Here is a 17,374-nt window from a genome sequence, read left to right on the forward strand (position 1 = left end):
CAAGATATCCATGCTGGATCAGATGTGTTACCAGCTCTCAGCAGCAGCTCGTATCTGTTGCTAAAGTGTAAGCCAGTTCCCATATTTTTCCGGTAATCCAGATATCACTGACTATGGGTGTCAAAAGGAATACAAACAAATGCTCCAACCCTGGTACTGCTGATTCCTCCAAAAAACAACTTAGGAGTACACCTCTTGTCACTCAGTATTATTCTGGTCTTGATTAGGCTCTGACTTCCTAAAACCATGCCCTGAAATGAGGTCCATTCTGTCAGACATTCTGCCCATCACACCTTTTCGTCGTCCTCCCAATCTTCGCAATATCCTTGTTACACTAAATGTTCCTTCTGCACCCATTTCCCTACCCGATGGCTCCTACCCCTGTGACCATCCCCACTGTAAGACTTGCCCTATGCACCCTCCTACCATCAACTATACATGCCCGGTAACTACTACTATTACAACATATTGTATATCAGCTGTTACGTAAACGTTGTTCGGCCTTTTACATCAGCATGACTACCACCAAGTTATCAATTAAGATGAATGGGCATAAGCAGAGGGTGTACACCCACAAAACACTATAACCTGTTGCAGAGCATGCTCTACAACAAGACAGTCGTGACCTTGATGCCTGTTTCACAACATATGCCACATGGATTCTTCCCAAAAACACCAGTTTCTCAGAACTCCACAGGTGTTAAAATATGTCCTCAGTTCTCACCACCAACCTGGCCTTAATTTATGTTAAATTCTTCAGTCTCGGCATTTCTTCACAGTAACTATTCTTTCCTTCAATCAATTTTAGTTTTCTATATCTTTCATTTTCCGACCTGCTTATTTTTCCCTGCTCCCCACTTACACATCCAATGCACCTAGGTTTCTGTTCTTATTAACTTGTGCACAATGTTTTTTCGGTAATCTCTGCCTTGTGTATTACATTATCTTCCAGCTTTAAGCTTTCAGGTTTTCAAATCTTGTCCGATGCAGTCCACAATAATAAATCTTTTCCTTCTCATCCTGCCTGGTAAGTTTCCCCTGACCTGGGGTTCTGGGTGATTTTTCTGAACTCTCCTCATTACCTATATCTCACCAATCCTTTTCCTTCATCCTTATTCCTTCCCCTTCAGCCCTTCTGCCAGAAAGAGGAGCCACTGGCTCCAAGAGCTTGCAAATTTAAATACCCTTATATGTGTCTTCTATTGCCACTGCTTGGTGAGCAATTTTTTTCCCCAGTTACACTATATTTTGAAAATTTGATTATTTTTGTGACTCTTAAAGCTCACCCGGTAGATGTGTTGTAAATGCAAGGGGTGTTTGAAAAATCTGTGCAAAGTCGGATAGATGGCACCACTGGCGCGTATCGAGGTCATGTTTAGTTAGTAGCATCTTTGGAAAGAATGCACACCAAGTTTCAGCCATATTGGTTTATTTCTTTGTGTTTGGCATTCGTGTGAGTCAAGGAAGTCGAGTGATTGTCAAAAAATGGACAAAAAAAGAATTTTGTGTGGTGATTAAACATTACTTTATGAAAGGCAAAACGCCTCATGAGACTAAAGAGAAGCTTGATAAACATTACAGTGACTCTGCACCTTCGATTAGAACAGTTTATAAGTGGTTTCAAAATTTTCGGGGTGGCCATATGGGCACAAGTGATGCTGAACGTTCTGGACGCCCTGTGGAGGTTATGACTCCAGAAATCATTGATAAAACCCATGATATGGTGATGGATGATAGAAGAGTTAAGGTGCATGAGATTGCTAGTGCTGTGGGTATCTCGAATGAATGGGTACACAATATTTTTCATAAACATTTGGACATGAGAAAGCTATCCGCAAGATGGGTTCCACAATTGCTCACACTTGACCAAAACCAAAATCGTGAAATTTTGCAAGGATGGTTTGCAGCTGTTCAGGAAGAATCCACAGGACTTTAAGCGTCATTTCATCACTGTGGATGAAACATACTCCTGAGACCAAAGAACAAGCTAAACAATGGGTTACCAAGGGAGAATCTCACCAAAAAAGGCAAAAGACCATTCCTTCGGCCAGAAAGGTTATGGCGACTGTCTTTTGGGATTCTCAAGAAATAATCCTCATCGACTATCTGGAAAAGGGTAAAACTATTACAGGTGCATATTATTTATCGTTATTGGGCCATTTGAAAACCGAGCTGCAGGAAAAACACTGGCGATTGGACCACAAAAAAGTCCTTTTCCACCACGACAATGCACCATCACACACCTCAGCAGTTGTGGTCACAAAATTAATGGCAACAGGATTCAACTCGTTTCACATCCCCGCTATTCTGCAGACTTGGCTCCCTTGGACTTCTATTTGTTCCCCACTTTGAAGAAATGGCTAGTGGGACAAAGATTTCATTCAAATGAGGAGGTGATTGCAACAACTAATAGCTATTTTGCAGACTTGGACAATTCCTATTATTCAGAAGGGATCAACAAATTAGAACGGTGTTGGACGAAATGTATAAGTCTAAAAGGTGACTATGTGGAAAAATAAAACAGGTTCATCCCCAACACATAAGTAGTTTTTATTTTTGCACGGACTTTTCAAACGCACCTTGTAGTCTTCATGGGCTTGTCGCCGAATCACGTTGCACAAATTCCACAATATTTCCTAGCCACCAGCAAGGTTGAACCACCTGAAGTTGTCAGAAAGTTGCTCCGCGGAAATATTGTGGAATTTGCACAACATGATCTAGCAGAAAACCTGTGAAGACTATTGATTATTTTTATTGATATAACAATATTTGCTTAGTAAATATGACAAGAAACACATTTCAGGTTACTTGAGCACTTAACATCAAACATTCATCATCAAGATAGAAAATGATGAGCATACAAGGACAAATTTCAGAAAGACCTGCTATGTTTAACAACTGTGCTAGAAAGTTGTTCCAAAAGCAGAGCCTATTTCACACATACTTAAGCATAGCCAAAGCTGCACAGACAAACGAAAACTGAATAAAACCAAAATTAGTGAAAGGAAAAGAACACAGGAAGTATTCATCAAAGTGTAAGTAGAATTCTGGCTAATGATTTGGCAGAAAATTCTAAGCAGTTTTGGTATTACATAAAATCAGTAAATGGATCAAAGTCATCTTTCCAGATACTCAGTGATGATAACAGCATTGTAGCAGAAGATGACAGGGATAAGGCCAAAATATGAAATTTCTTTTTCCAAGACGGTTTCACTGAAGAATACTGCACTGCAGTTACTCCTTTCCTTTGCATGAATGCCAAAATGACAGATACTGAAATAAGTGGTCACAGGATAGACACCAACTAAAATCACTGAACACAGAAATGCAGCTGGACATGATTGAATACTTATACGATTCTATTTAATGCATATGATAAAACTTGCTCCTCTCCTAGAGGCAGTCTACCATAGGTCAGTGGAGGAATGAAGAATTCCAAGCGATTGGAAAAACGCACAGGTAGTTCCCATTTTCAAGAAGTATTATTTAAAAGATGTACACAATTGTACCCTTTACTGCCGACACCCATCTGTTGTAGAATTTTGGAATACATTTTACATTCACAAATCATGACCTTTCTGAAGATCAATATTCAACAACTATGCAAGACTCAGATGGCAGTAAACACCTGCACCGATGTTGATGCTGTATTCCGAGGCTTTCTGAAGGTGGTTGAACCAGTTCCACATGTCACTTAATGAACAAAACATGAAAGTACAGAATATTAGACCACCTCTTTTATTGGACTGAAGAGTACCTAGCAAGCAGAACAGGGTATCTCCTTCTTAAGTGAGAGAAATTTTCAGATGTAAAAGAAACTTCAGGCATACTCCAAGGGAATGTTACTGGCCACAATGTATGTAAGTGTACACTGATAACATCGGAAACTCCATCAGGATACAGGTTCCTTGACTTGCACCTCAGGGTGGAGGGGTATCAGGATTTGCTTAACACATCAAGGACCCACTACACACAGAAGTGGCTACATGGGTAGTGGGGGCTGAGTAGAGTGTGCTGAGTGAAAGTGTAGAAACACATAGTCAGTCTCACAGGGTGCTCGTCAAACACAGGATGAGGGTAAACCTACAAAACACTGGTGTTATAGCTGCAAATTGTCCCAACTTTCTTGGGAAATAATCCGAGCTCTAAGTGCTCATAGAAAGCATTGCAGCAGAAATCATTACATGCAGTGAAAATTGGCTAAGCCCAGAGATAAATTCAGGCAAAGTTTTTATCAAGGACGTAATGGTGTTCAGAAAGGATAGATTAACTGAGTTGATGATGGCATGTTTGATGCTGTTAAAAGCAGTTTTATGTTGTACTGAAATTGAAGTAGATAGTTGTGATGAGTTAGTATGAGTATACATTATAAGCAACAACCAGAATAATAATAAACTTGTTCCTATTACTGACCCCCTGAGTGAGATGATATCGTTGCTGAAGGGCTCACGGAAATTTTAAAAATCTGGGTCTCATTTCAAATAGGTACCCAACTCGCTCACTTATAGCTGGAAGTGACTTCAATCTACTGTCAATAAGTTGGCAAAAATACATTTTTACGGTTGATGTAGGCATAAAACATCATCTGAAACTGTACTAAACGCTTTCTCTGAAAATTATAGGAGCCCATACAAAATGATTGCTATAACATACTAGTCTTCCCAGCAACAAACAATCCAGAGCAAATACAGAATGGCATGATGGATTAATAGATTGGCAGCACAGGGTCGTTATAGCGAGACTGGATATTGTAGCATCCAAATCCACTAAAAATAAAAACAAAATATCTCTATTTACAAAAGAAGGCGAAAATTCACTTGACACCTTCCTAAGAGACTGTCTCAGTTCCTTCCAAACTGACTATGTAAGTGCAAACCAAACATGTCTTAGATTCAGAGAAATTATATTTATGGCATCTGAGAGATTCATACCAAGTAAATTAATAGGAGATGAAACAGATCGTCTATAGTACACAAAACAGGTCAGAACACTGTTGCAGAAGCAATGAAAAAGTGTATCAGATTTAATTTATTTATTTTATTTATTTACAGGTCAAGTACAGTAGGACCAAATTGAGAAGCAAATCCCCAAGGTCTGGAACGTGTCAGTACATGAAATTACAACAAAAAGTAATAAAATATAAAAATAAAATGTTTATGAACCCAAAAAAATTCACACCATAAGTAAATGCAATCAACAATACAATAAGAATCAGCTTAATTTTTTAAGGAACTCTTCGACAGAACTGAAGGAGTGACCCATGAGGAAACTCTTCAGTTTTGATTTGAAAGTGCGTGAATTACTGCTAAGATTTTTGATTTCTTGTAGTAGCTTATTGAAAATGGATGCAGCAGCATACTGCACACCTTTCTGCATGAGAGTTAAGGAAGTCTGATCCAAATGCAGGTTTGATTTCTGCCGAGTATTAGCCGAGTGAAAGCTGCTTATTCTTGGGAATAAGCTAATATTGTTAACAAGAAATGGCAGTAAGGAATATATATTTTGAGAGCCCAATTTCAAAATACCCAGACTAGTGAACAGGGCACAACAAAAGTTTCGTGAACTTACATCACTTATTGCCCAGACCGCCCGTTTCTGAGCCAAAAATATCCTTTTAGAATGGGAAGAGTTACCCCAAAATATAATACCATACGACATATTCGAAGACTAATTTTCCTGTCGAACGATCACTCGCTTCAGATACCCTTCGAATAGTAAAAATAGCAGCAATAAGTTTTTGAACAAGATCCTGAACGTGGACTTTCCACAACAGTTTATTATCTCTCTGAACACCTAGAAATTTGAACTATTCAGTTTCACTAATCATATGCCCATTCTGTGAAATTAAAATGTCAGGTTTTGTTGAATTGTGTGTTAGAAACTATAAAAACTGAGTCTTACTGTGGGGTGAACCCAAGCCAATGGTGCACACATCATCCTTTACTACCAAGCTAGTGTCATCAGCAAACAGAAATATTTTAGAGTTATCCATAATACTAGAGAGCATATCATTTATATAAATAAGGAACCGGAGTGGCCACAACACTGATCCCTGGAGCACCCCCTTTTGACCATACCCCACTAAGACCTCACATCACAGCCATTCCCAACATTGTGAATAATGACCTTTTGCTGTCTGTTGCTAAAGTAAGAGATGAACCAACTGTGAGCTACTCTCCGTATTCCGTAATGATCCAACTTCTGGAGCAATATTCTGTGATCAACACAATCAAATGCTTAAGTTAAATTTTAAAAAAATATGCCTTGTGTTTGAAACCTTTTGTTTAACCCATCCAGTACATCACAGAGAAACGAGAATATAGCATTTTCCACTGTCAAACGACTTCTAAAGCTGAACTGTACATTTGATAGCAGATCATGTGATATTAAATGATCAATTATCCTTACATATACAGCAGTTTCAATAACTTTAGTAAATGCTGATGGCATAGAAATAGTTCTAAAATTGTCTACATTATCCCTTTCTCCCTTTTTATAAAGCGGCTTTACTACTGAGTACTTTAATCGTTCGGGAAACTGACCAACCATTCCTAAAGCAAAAATTACAAATATGGCTAAATACAGGGATAACATGTGCTGCACAGTACTTTAATATTCTGCTAGGCACTCCATCATATCCATGAGAGTTCTTAGTCTTCAGTGATTTAATTATTGAAGCGATCTCCACCTTGTCTGTACCACAGAGGAGTATTTCAGACATCAATCTTGGAAAGGCATTTGCCACGAGAGTTATATGAGACCCTGTTAATACTGTACATATATCTGATTTATCAGTAAAAGAAATATTTTTACTACAAATTGACTTTATATTGTCGACATTGTGCTGCTGACCAGACACTTTCATCACAACTGACCATATGATTTTAATTTTATCCTGTGAATTAGCTATTCTATCTGCATACCACATACTCTTTGCCTTTCTAATAACATTTTTAAGCACCTTACCGTACTGTTTGTAATGGACCACTGTAGCTTGATTGTGACTACTTCTAACATTTTGATGTAATTCCCACTTTGTTCTGCATGATATCGTTATCCCACTAGTCAGCCACCCAGGCTGCCTTTTACTGCCGTTCCAATGGAAAGTAACTCTCAAAGAGCATGAGAAATGTGTTAAGGAAAGTGTTATATTTGTCATCTATGTTACTGGCACTATGAACATCCTGCCATTCTTGTTGCTTGACAAGGTTTAAAAACTCTCTATTGCTGTTGGATTAACTTTCCTAAATAGTTTGTAATTGTATGTGACATTTGTTTGAGTACAAAAGACTTTTAGTGTTAAAATTTGTGCATCATGGTCTAAAAGGCCATTCACCCTTTTACTAACAGAATGCCCATCTAAAGAACACAAATCTCCAACACTGCTGATGTTCTACAGAACCTCAAAGTTTAGCTTGAAATTCAATGTGAGATGCATTTAATAGTTTCCACAGTGAAACTCTGATTCAAAATCTGGCATAAAATCCACGAAGATTCTGGTCATATGTAAAGTAAACCAGTTGCAACACACAATCAATACCTTCACTGTGTGACAGCAATACTAATGTTACCGATAACAGCACCCACTTTTTTAAAATTCCTTGACCAAAGAAGATGCAGTAAATGTTAAGAAATCAAATCATGAACAGCTGCCAACACAAGTAACTTGGATGGTGTTGCGAAGTAACTTAAGTCCCTAAATGAAGGACAGTCTTTCGGGCCAGACTGTATACCAGTTAGATTCCTTTTGAAGTATGCTAATGGAATAGCTCTGAATTTAACAATCGTACACAACACTTGCTTGAGCAAAGATCCATACCTAAGGATGGGATAGTTGCACAGGTCATACCAATACACATGAAAGCAAAAAGAAGTCCACAACATGGACATCAATTTGCAGTAAGATTTTGAAGAGAACAATGTATTCGTGCAAAGTGAGCACAGATTAAGAAAATATCATTCTTGTGAAATACAACTGGTCCCTTATTACCACAAAGTAATGAATACTACTGACAAGGGCTCTTGAGTTGATTCCATATTTCTAGATTTCCAGAAGGCTGACACCATTCCTGAAAAGCGGATTTTAGTCACTGCGTGTCTATGGAGAGTCATCTCAGTTGTGCAACTGGATTTGTGATTTTCTGTCAGAAAGACCACAGTTTGTAGTAACTGTTGGGAAGTCATCTAGTGAAACAAAAGTGATAAGTTATCTGGCATTCTCCAAGGGAGCGTTACAGGCCTCCTGCTGTTCCTAATTCATAGACATGAGTTGGGAAACATTGTGAACAGCAGTCTTAGATTGTTTGCTGATGATGCTGTCATTTACAATCTAATAAATTCATCAAAAGGTCAATATGAATTACGAAATAATTTAGACTAGATACATGTATGGTGCAAAAAGTGGAAGCTAACTCTGAAGAATAAAATGTTTGATGTCCTCTACATGAGTACAAAAAAGAATCCATTAAATTTTGGATAAATCATAACTACTACAAATTTAAAGATTGTCGATTCATTACATACCAACGTATTACTATTAGGTACAACTTAAATTGGAACAACCACACAGAAAATCTTTTGGAACAGGTGAACCAAACACTGTGTTTTATTGGGAGAACACTTAAAAGATGCAACAACTCTACTAAATCTATGCTAGGTTTGTCAGTCCTCCTGTGGTGTCGGGGGGCTAGAATAGATCTGTAGTGATTCCTTGTCTGTTGTGGAAGGTGACTAAAAGGAGTCTTCCATTTAGTTAAGCTTTTACATTGATGACTTGGATAGTATTAGGACACCTGTTAGTTTTGGTTCATCTCCTGAATTTTCCCTCAACTAAGTTTATTACTTATGGTTCCTTTTCAAGGCATGACCTCCATTTTTCTAAATTTTACAGAAGAGTGGGCCAGTTGGGGCGAAGGACACCACATGCTGTGGTCTGCTGCATCTGAAATCCAAGAAGGTAGCCAATCCATCATGTTAATCCTTTCCACATGCTATCTGAGAGTGGAACGGCCAAAACAATAGTCTGACAGTGGTTCTGGGAATCTTCTGCCAAGCACTTGGATGTGAATTGCAGAATACTGATGTAAATGAAGATGTAATCTGTTGTATACCGAGAAGTTTCAATGATAAAAATTGTAATGAAATAATGCAGTGAGACTACAGGAGTTTTGGCACTTGGCTCACATATTGCTGGTTGGTCCTCAACATAAAAATATGTAATGTATTGCGCATAAATAACTGGAAAGAGCTGTCATTGTTTGATTATATGATTGTCAGATAATCACTGGAAGCAGTAATAACCATTAAATATCTGGGAGTACCCAGACAGTGATTTAAAGTGAAACCACAAAAGAAAGCATAGGAAAGGCAGATGCTAGACAGATTCATTGGAAGTATCTTCAGGAAGTGCAATCCACCCACGGAAGGAGGTAACTTACGAAGGAACACACACACACACACACACACACACACACACACACACACACACACAAATGAGAACAAGAGTGAGTGAGTGAGTGAGAGTGTGTGTGTGTGTGTGTGTGTGTGTGTGTGTGTGTGAGAGAGAGAGAGAGAGAGAGAGAGAGAGAGAGAGAGAGAGAGAGAGAGAGATAAGACAATGGAACAAGCATTTGAAGTATCGGCACACAATTATAATTAGTCAAAGTGAACAAGCAATCCGGCTTGATAGAATTCCCACTGAAGATGCTGTAGAATTAGTCTTGGCATTAGGTCATGTTTATCAAGAACCTTCTGTGCAGTGAATGCCAAGGTGACAGGAAAAAGAGTAATGGTCACACATTCTGCTTAGAAAATAGGTAAAAGAATTGATGCATAGACCAATATCCCCAACATCCATCTGCTGCAGAACCATGGAGGATTTTCTAAGCACAAACAGTGTATTTTCGGGAAGGAATGAAACTTTGCTTAAACAATCTGTAGTGTCGCCTACCTTAATTTCCAAGTGGTATTTGACATTGTCCTACACTGTTAAGTAAAAAGCAATATAAGACTGCACCGAATATTTCACAAATATGTGACTGGTTCAAAGAGCATTTGACTAATATAACCCAGTACGCTACACTGGGAACTGAATGTTCATCAGCAGTGAAAGCAACATTTGCATATGCCCAAGGAACCAAGGAAGTGTAATAAGATGGCTAATGTTCCCACTGAGCATAAAACAGAATTCCCAAACAAAAGGTGAGGTTCTCACAAAATCCTCTTGATTAAATTTAGAGAATCAGTATTTGAGGAAGGCTGTGCAACAATTCCACTGCATCCACTGTATATTGCCCACTGGTATCATTAAAATAAAGAGAGATTAGGAAGCACAGCAATCCATACATAATTCCTCTTGCTCTACAGAGGAAAGGAATACAACAGAAAATCACTGATCTTGTAAAACATATCCTCTTCATTCACTGCACTGTAGTTTGCTGACTACATTTTGATGTAGTACTACAACACTGTCCATATTCACAAATGCACGGTCTGATAAAAAAAACTGAAGCACCCAGAAGACAAGGTTGCATGTCAATGCACCACAGGCATTACTCATTAGAATTGCAATTCCCTGTAACAAGGTAGAATGGCCACCAGAGTTCATTAGCATTGTTACCAGGCCTGGTATGGTATATAAGGGATGTCAACAGCATAAGATGTTGAGTGATGCATGTGAACAATGCAGAGATGCCGCATACTCTTTTGAGACAGTGTTATCAGCAACTGACAATATTAAAGGGACCTCATTTTGGGACTCCATTTGGCCAGCTGGTCATTTAACGCAATATTCAGATTTCACTGGATGTGACAGTGGCCCAATGATGAACTAGGTGGGAAAATGAGGGCAGGCATACTTACTGTCAAGTTTATAGTTGACCACTTCTGACCACCACAAGGAAGGATCACTGTGTTGTGCACCAAGCATATTGTAAGCTGTTTCACATCTGTGTCTGCCATCAGAGAAAAAGTAGCCTAATGGACTCATTGCAACATTCTGTCATCCCACACCATTGGTAGTCAGCAACAAGCAGCAGCCGCACAAGGAAATTACCTCCCAGGCACAGGCTGCCTTTAACACCATAATACAAATGCTGCATCTGGAGTGGTGAAATGTCTGGGAAGCATGAATTGTTGTAGAATGGTGTCATACTGTGTTCAGTAATGAACCAAGTTCCGCATTGCCCCAGATGACCATTGGTTGGTGAGTATGGTGGAGACTTGGGGAGAGGTCCCATTCTTCTGGAGTTACTTGTGGCATCACACTGAGGGTAGCTGTTGCTTATAACTTCGGTTTGTGACTGGTAATAACTGAGGGAATTCTTGACAACACAATGGTACATCAATGACATCCTGTGTTCTTGTGTGGTATGTTACTCTCAAGTGACAGTATCAAGGTGGCATTTTTCAACAAGACAATGCTTGTCCAAAAATGGCACAAGTCTCTATGAACTGTCTGCAAGATGTTGTGGTACTCCCGTGGCTAGCATGATCCCCAGATCTGTCAACTCTGTCCCAGACGTCAAGGATCAGTTACAATAGTTGTGGGCCAGCATGTCTCAGGAGAGGATACAATGGCTCTATGACACCTTCCGCAACTGAACCAGTGCACTGACTCACACCAGAATGGGTGCAAATCATACTGGTTAGTGAGCTCATACTGCCAGATTCTTTGTAAATCTGATTCAATTTTGTAATCACTGAAATAACATCACACATTCTATCAAACAACAAAGTTTCATTTTGTTTCCTCCTTTCCTGCTGGCTGCAACCCTCCCCCCCCCCCCCCACCCACCCACCCCATGCAGTGTAAATCTCAATAGACAATACCAGCCAAGCCTTGAATTTTAAGTACTGGCTGAATCTTTTTTTTTTTTTGTCAGGCAGTGTAAACCTCAATACACAGTACCACCCAAACCTTGAAAGTACATCATCCTGAGAGGGGAAAAAATGTTCCCAAGTTTACCCATAAAATGATAAAACCCTCCCGGACATTCTCTCCACATTACCAATAATTGCCTTCTGTTTTAAGCTTCAAAAGTTAAAGCATCTTTGTTAACCCAAAGGTACTGACTGAGGGAACTCTTGACAACACTCTGAGATCCTGTGCCCTCATGTGGTATGTTACTCTCATGTGACAGTATCACGGTGACATTTTTCAAGAAGACAATGTTTGCCCACAAATGGCACAATCCGTCCTGCAACCAACATTGGAAAACTATCCCTTGTGTCCAACCACTACTTACTCATACAACACCACTGGCAAAACATTCAAAATTAATGATACGGACACATGAGACTACTTTAGACATTAACCAGTAGACATGTTTGAAAGCTTTATCGGAAGGGGGGTGGGCAGAGGGGCCCAAGTAAGGCAATGATTTCACGGGTAAACTCATCATGATTCTCAAGATAAATATGGCATAACCTACTTGAGATTCATCATTTAAACCCATGTGAGACTGTGCTGGCACAAATAACATAGAAGGGCTAGCATGTATACAATCTAAACTTGGTGAAAACTGGTGCCACCAGCCAAGATGAGATAACTACCATCAAGCTGTTATCAACAGCTAACACTAACAGAAGAAGGTGTGATGCTTATTCAGTTCCTCTGTTGATCAATCAGGGAGTCTTCAGGATCCCGCACAGTGCTCAAACAGACTATTATTTGTTTACTACAGGTTATTTTCTTTCTCCTGATAACTGGCGTTCTACGGATCGGAGCATGGAATGTCAGATCCCTTAATCGGGCAGGTAGGTTAGAAAATTTAAAAAGGGAAATGGATAGGTTCAAGTTAGATATAAAGGGGAATTAGTGAAATTCAGTGGCAAGAGGAACAAGACTTTTGGTCAAGTGAATACAGGGTTATCAATACAAAATCAAATAGGCGTAATGCAGGAGTTGGTTTAATAATGAATAAAAAAATAGGAGTGCGTGTAAGCTACTACAAACAGCATAGTGAACGCATTATTGTGGCCAAGATAGACACGAAGCCCACACCTACTACAGTAGTACAAGTTTATATGCCAACTAGCTCTGCCGATGATGAAGAAATTGAAGAAATGTAGGACGAAATAAAAGAAATTATTCAGATAGTGAAGGGAGATGAAAATTTAATAGTCATGGGTGACTGGGATTCGGTAGTAGGAAAAGGGAGAAAAGGAAATGTAGTAGGTGGCTATGGATTGGGGGTAAGAAATGAAAGAGGAAGCCACCTGGTAGAATTTTGCACAGAGCACAACTTAATCATAGCTAACACTTGGTTCAAGAATCATAAAAGAAGGTTGTATACATGGAAGAAGCCTGGAGATACTGACTGGTTTCATATAGATTATATAATGGTAAGACAGAGATTTAGGAACCAGGTTTTAAGTTGTAAGACATTTCCAGGGGCAGATGTGGACTCTGACCACAACCTATTAGTTATGAACTGTAGATTAAAACTGAAGAAACTGCAAAAAGGTGACAATTTAAGGAGATGGGACCTGGATAAACTGACTAAACCAGAGGTTGTACAGAGTTTCAGGGAGAGAATAAGGGAACAATTGACAGAAATGGGGGAAAGAAATACAGTAGAAGAAGAATGGGTAGCTCTGAGGGATGAAGTAGTGAAGGCGGCAGAGGATCAAGTAGGTAAAAATGTGAGGGCTAGTAGAAATCCTTGGGTAACAGAAGAAATATTGAATGTAATTGATGAAAGGAGAAAATATAAAAATGCAGTAAATGAAGCAGGCAAAAAGGAATACAAACGTCTCAAAAATGAGATCTACAGGAAGTGCAAAATGACTAAGCAGGGATGGCTAGAGGACAAACGTAAGGATGTTGAGGCTGATCTCACTGGGGGTAAGGTAATTTGCCTACAGGAAAATTAAAAGAGACCTTTGGAGAAAAGAGAACCACTTGTATGAATATCAAGAGCTCAAATGGAAACCCAGTTCTAAGCAAAGAAGGGAAAGCAGAAAGGTGGAAGGAGTATATAGAGGGTCTATAGAAGGGCAATGTACTTGAGGACAATATTATGGAAATGGAAGAGGATGAATATGAAATGGGAGATATGATTCTGCATGAAGAGTCTGACAGAGCACTGAAGGACCTGAGTCGAAACAAGGCCCCGGGAGTAGACAACATTCCCTTAGAACTACTGACAGTTGGGGAGAGCCAGTCCTGACAAAACTCTACCATCTGGTGAGCAGGATGTATGAGGCAGGTGAAATACCCTCAAACTTCAAGAAGAATGTAATAATTCCAATCCCAAAGAAAGCAGGTGTTGACAGATGTGAAAATTACGAAACTATCACTTTAATACGTCACTGCTGCAAAATACTAACGCGAATTCTTTACAGATGGATGGAAAAACTAGTAGAAGCCGACCTCGGGGAAGATCAGTTTGGATTCCGTGAAAATATTGGAAAGCGTGAGGCAATACTGACCCTACGGCTTATCTTAGAAGTTAGATTAAGGAAAGGCAAACCTATGTTTCTAGCATTTGTAGACTTAGAGAAAGCTTTTGACAATGTTGACTGAAATACTCTCTTTCAAATTCTGAAGGTGGCAGGGGTAAAATACAGGGAGCCAAAGGCTATTTACAATTTTTACAGAAACCAGATGGCAGTCATAAGAGTCAAAGGACATGAAAGGGAAGCATTGGTTGGGAAGGGAGTGAGACAGGGTTGTAGCCTCTCCCCGATGTTATTCAATCTGTAAATTGAGCAAGTAGTGAAGGAAACAAAAGAAAAATTTGGAGTAGGAATTAAAATCCATGGAGAAGAATTAAAATCTTTGAGGTTCGCCGATGACATTGTAATTCTGTCAGCGACAGCAAAGGACTTGGAAGAGCAGTTGAACGGAAAGGATAGTGTCCTGAAGGGAGGATATAAGACGAACATCAACAAGAGCAAAACAAGGATAATGGAATGTAGTCAAACTGAATCAAGTGATGCTGAGGGAATTAGATTATGAGATGAGACACTTAAAGTGGTAAATGAGTTTTGTTATTTGGGGAGCAAAATAACTGATGATGGTCGAAGTAGAGAGGATATAAAATGTAGATTGGCAATGGCAAGGAAAGCGTTTCTGAAGAAGAGAAATTTGTTAACATCGAGTATAGATTTAAGTGTCAGGAAGTCATTTCTGAAAATATTTGTATGGTGTGTAGCCATGCATGGAAGTGAAACATGGACAATAAATAGTTTGGACAAGAAGAGAATAGAAGCTTTCGACATGTGGTGCTACAGAAGAATGCTGAAGATTAGATGGGTAGATGACATAATTAATGAGGAAGTATTGAATAGGATTGGGGAGAAGAGAAGTTTGTGGCATAACTTGACCAGAAGAAGGGATCGGTTGGTAGGACATGTTCTGAGGCATCAAGGGATCACCAATTTAGTACTGGAGGGCAGCGTGGAGCATAAAAATCGTAGAGGGAGACCAAGAGATGAATACACCAAGCACATTCAGAAGGAAATAGGTTGCAGTAGGTACTGGGAGATGAAGAAGCTTGCACAGGATAGAGTAGCATGGCGAGCTGCATCAAACCAGTCTCAGGACTGAAGACCACAACAACAACTGGTTTTTCCACCAATGTATATGCAATATTTCTTCCACCTGCCATTTTCTATTCTATATGTATATCCATGTTTTGTTCTCATTAAAGCTCTTCCTTCCATCAACTCTGAAGCGATTGTGACAGTGTGCTTACTTTTGTGATCTAGGACTTGCTGATGGCCCTCACACCTTTCCCATGTGCTTTGCTTCCGTTCCCATACAAGTTGGCTCCTCCTTAGTTTTGGTTTGAGTGGGCTGCCAACACCCGTTCCCCACGCCATCTTGGCGGTGTGAGGAGTCGCTCAGAGGGACTTACTGGTTACATCATTTTAATCAGTATGATTCTCAAACTATGACTGTTCTCTCAACTTGTCTCATGTACTATAGAACACTCTTAATAATATGGAAATAGCATTTATATTATTGTTTCATCACAGATGACTCATGTCATCTATTATGGAAATACACGAGAGAATGGTCTTGCTCTGGATACTCTCACCTGTTTCTGTCTTGGTGTCAATGGTTTATCAAACACTATAAGCGCACATTACACAGTATTATGAAGTACAGATGAAAAACAAGTAAACACATTAAGTACTCAACTTGTTAATATCTACCCATCGTGAAATTAACATAAAAAATCAGTTCTATGAAGACTGAACAAAGACTGATTAACTATTTGCCAGCTAAGTAAAATTAATTCTACTTTTGTGGTACATTTTTCAGCAGTGTTTACAAGTGTGGGTTTCTTAGCTGGTTATACCGAATGAAACAATAGGATGAATCAGACGAAAGAATCTATAATAAAAATGGTCTATAAATTAAGGATGTTCCTCGTGAATGGGGTATATGATGCAACGTCAAGAAGGAAAGTGACACAATGAAGCCCCCATTAAAAAAAAATCAACAAGATACAACAAACAAGATATTTACTTTCATAAAACTTCATGAGTGGCAAGACAAGTTGCAAATTACGAAAAACTAGCTGACTTCAAAAAAATATTTAACGTAACTCTGATGTTTATTAAAATCGCTATATTGTATAAAATGATGTAAGTGCTTAATTGAGCAACACTGAAGAGTAGAAGAAAAACACAATATCTTCAATACTTCAATTACACTTACGTCAGGGGATTCATGATTGCAATGTAGTAATTACAATACGTCGCTATTTTATGTTTCAGAAACTATCAGTAAAACAAGCCCTCAACACGTAAACAAACCAAACCGTAAACATTGAAACGAACGACCTTTATGTAACCAAAGATCATATCACTGAAGATGATACCTTTCTGACTACTTTGCAGATGGATTTGAAACTTGTAAAACCAACTGCTAGCCCATTTTTACAACTTGCCGTTAACTGAAACTGATGCTAACTTTAATGTAATAATACAAGTTTCAGCAAATGCGCTTAGAGGATTGTCGAAAATGATGGAATTGAGAAAGAAACAGATTTTTATGTCCTATTAGGCTACATATTGATAAAATCATTTGATTTGCTCAACTTGAGATTCGTTAAAATTTATGTTTTCCTTGCTAGACTATTGCAAATATTGCAAAAATTTTTGCACATTAACATAACTGCTGATTTACACGAAATAATATTGTTGTTGTTGTTGTCTTCAGTCCTGAGACTGGTTTGATGCAACTCTCCATGCTACTCTATCCTGTGCAAGCTGCTTCATCTCCCAGTATTCTACCAGGCGGCTTCCTCTTTCATTTCTTAGCCCCAATCCATATTCACCTACTACGTTTCCTTCTCTCCCTTTTCCTACACTCGAATTCCAGTCACCCATGACTATTAAATTTTCGTCTCCCTTCACT

At 39.0% G+C, this 17,374-nt stretch overlaps 1 protein-coding gene across 1 annotated transcript in view; it reads right to left on the bottom strand.

Annotated features, from left to right (window-relative positions):
- Positions 1-16,804, bottom strand: part of LOC126093994 (RNA-binding motif protein, X-linked 2-like) — a 38,318-nt gene extending 21,514 nt beyond the window's left edge. The window contains exon 1 of the mRNA XM_049908761.1: positions 16,673-16,804. Coding sequence (XP_049764718.1) covers positions 16,673-16,686 — 14 coding nt within the window. The 5' untranslated portion in view covers positions 16,687-16,804. The remainder of the gene's footprint in view (positions 1-16,672) is intronic.
- Positions 16,805-17,374: the final 570 nt, after the last annotated feature.

Source organism: Schistocerca cancellata, chromosome 1, assembly GCF_023864275.1.
Source record: "Schistocerca cancellata isolate TAMUIC-IGC-003103 chromosome 1, iqSchCanc2.1, whole genome shotgun sequence".
In the NCBI taxonomy this organism is placed as follows: domain Eukaryota; kingdom Metazoa; phylum Arthropoda; class Insecta; order Orthoptera; family Acrididae; genus Schistocerca; species Schistocerca cancellata.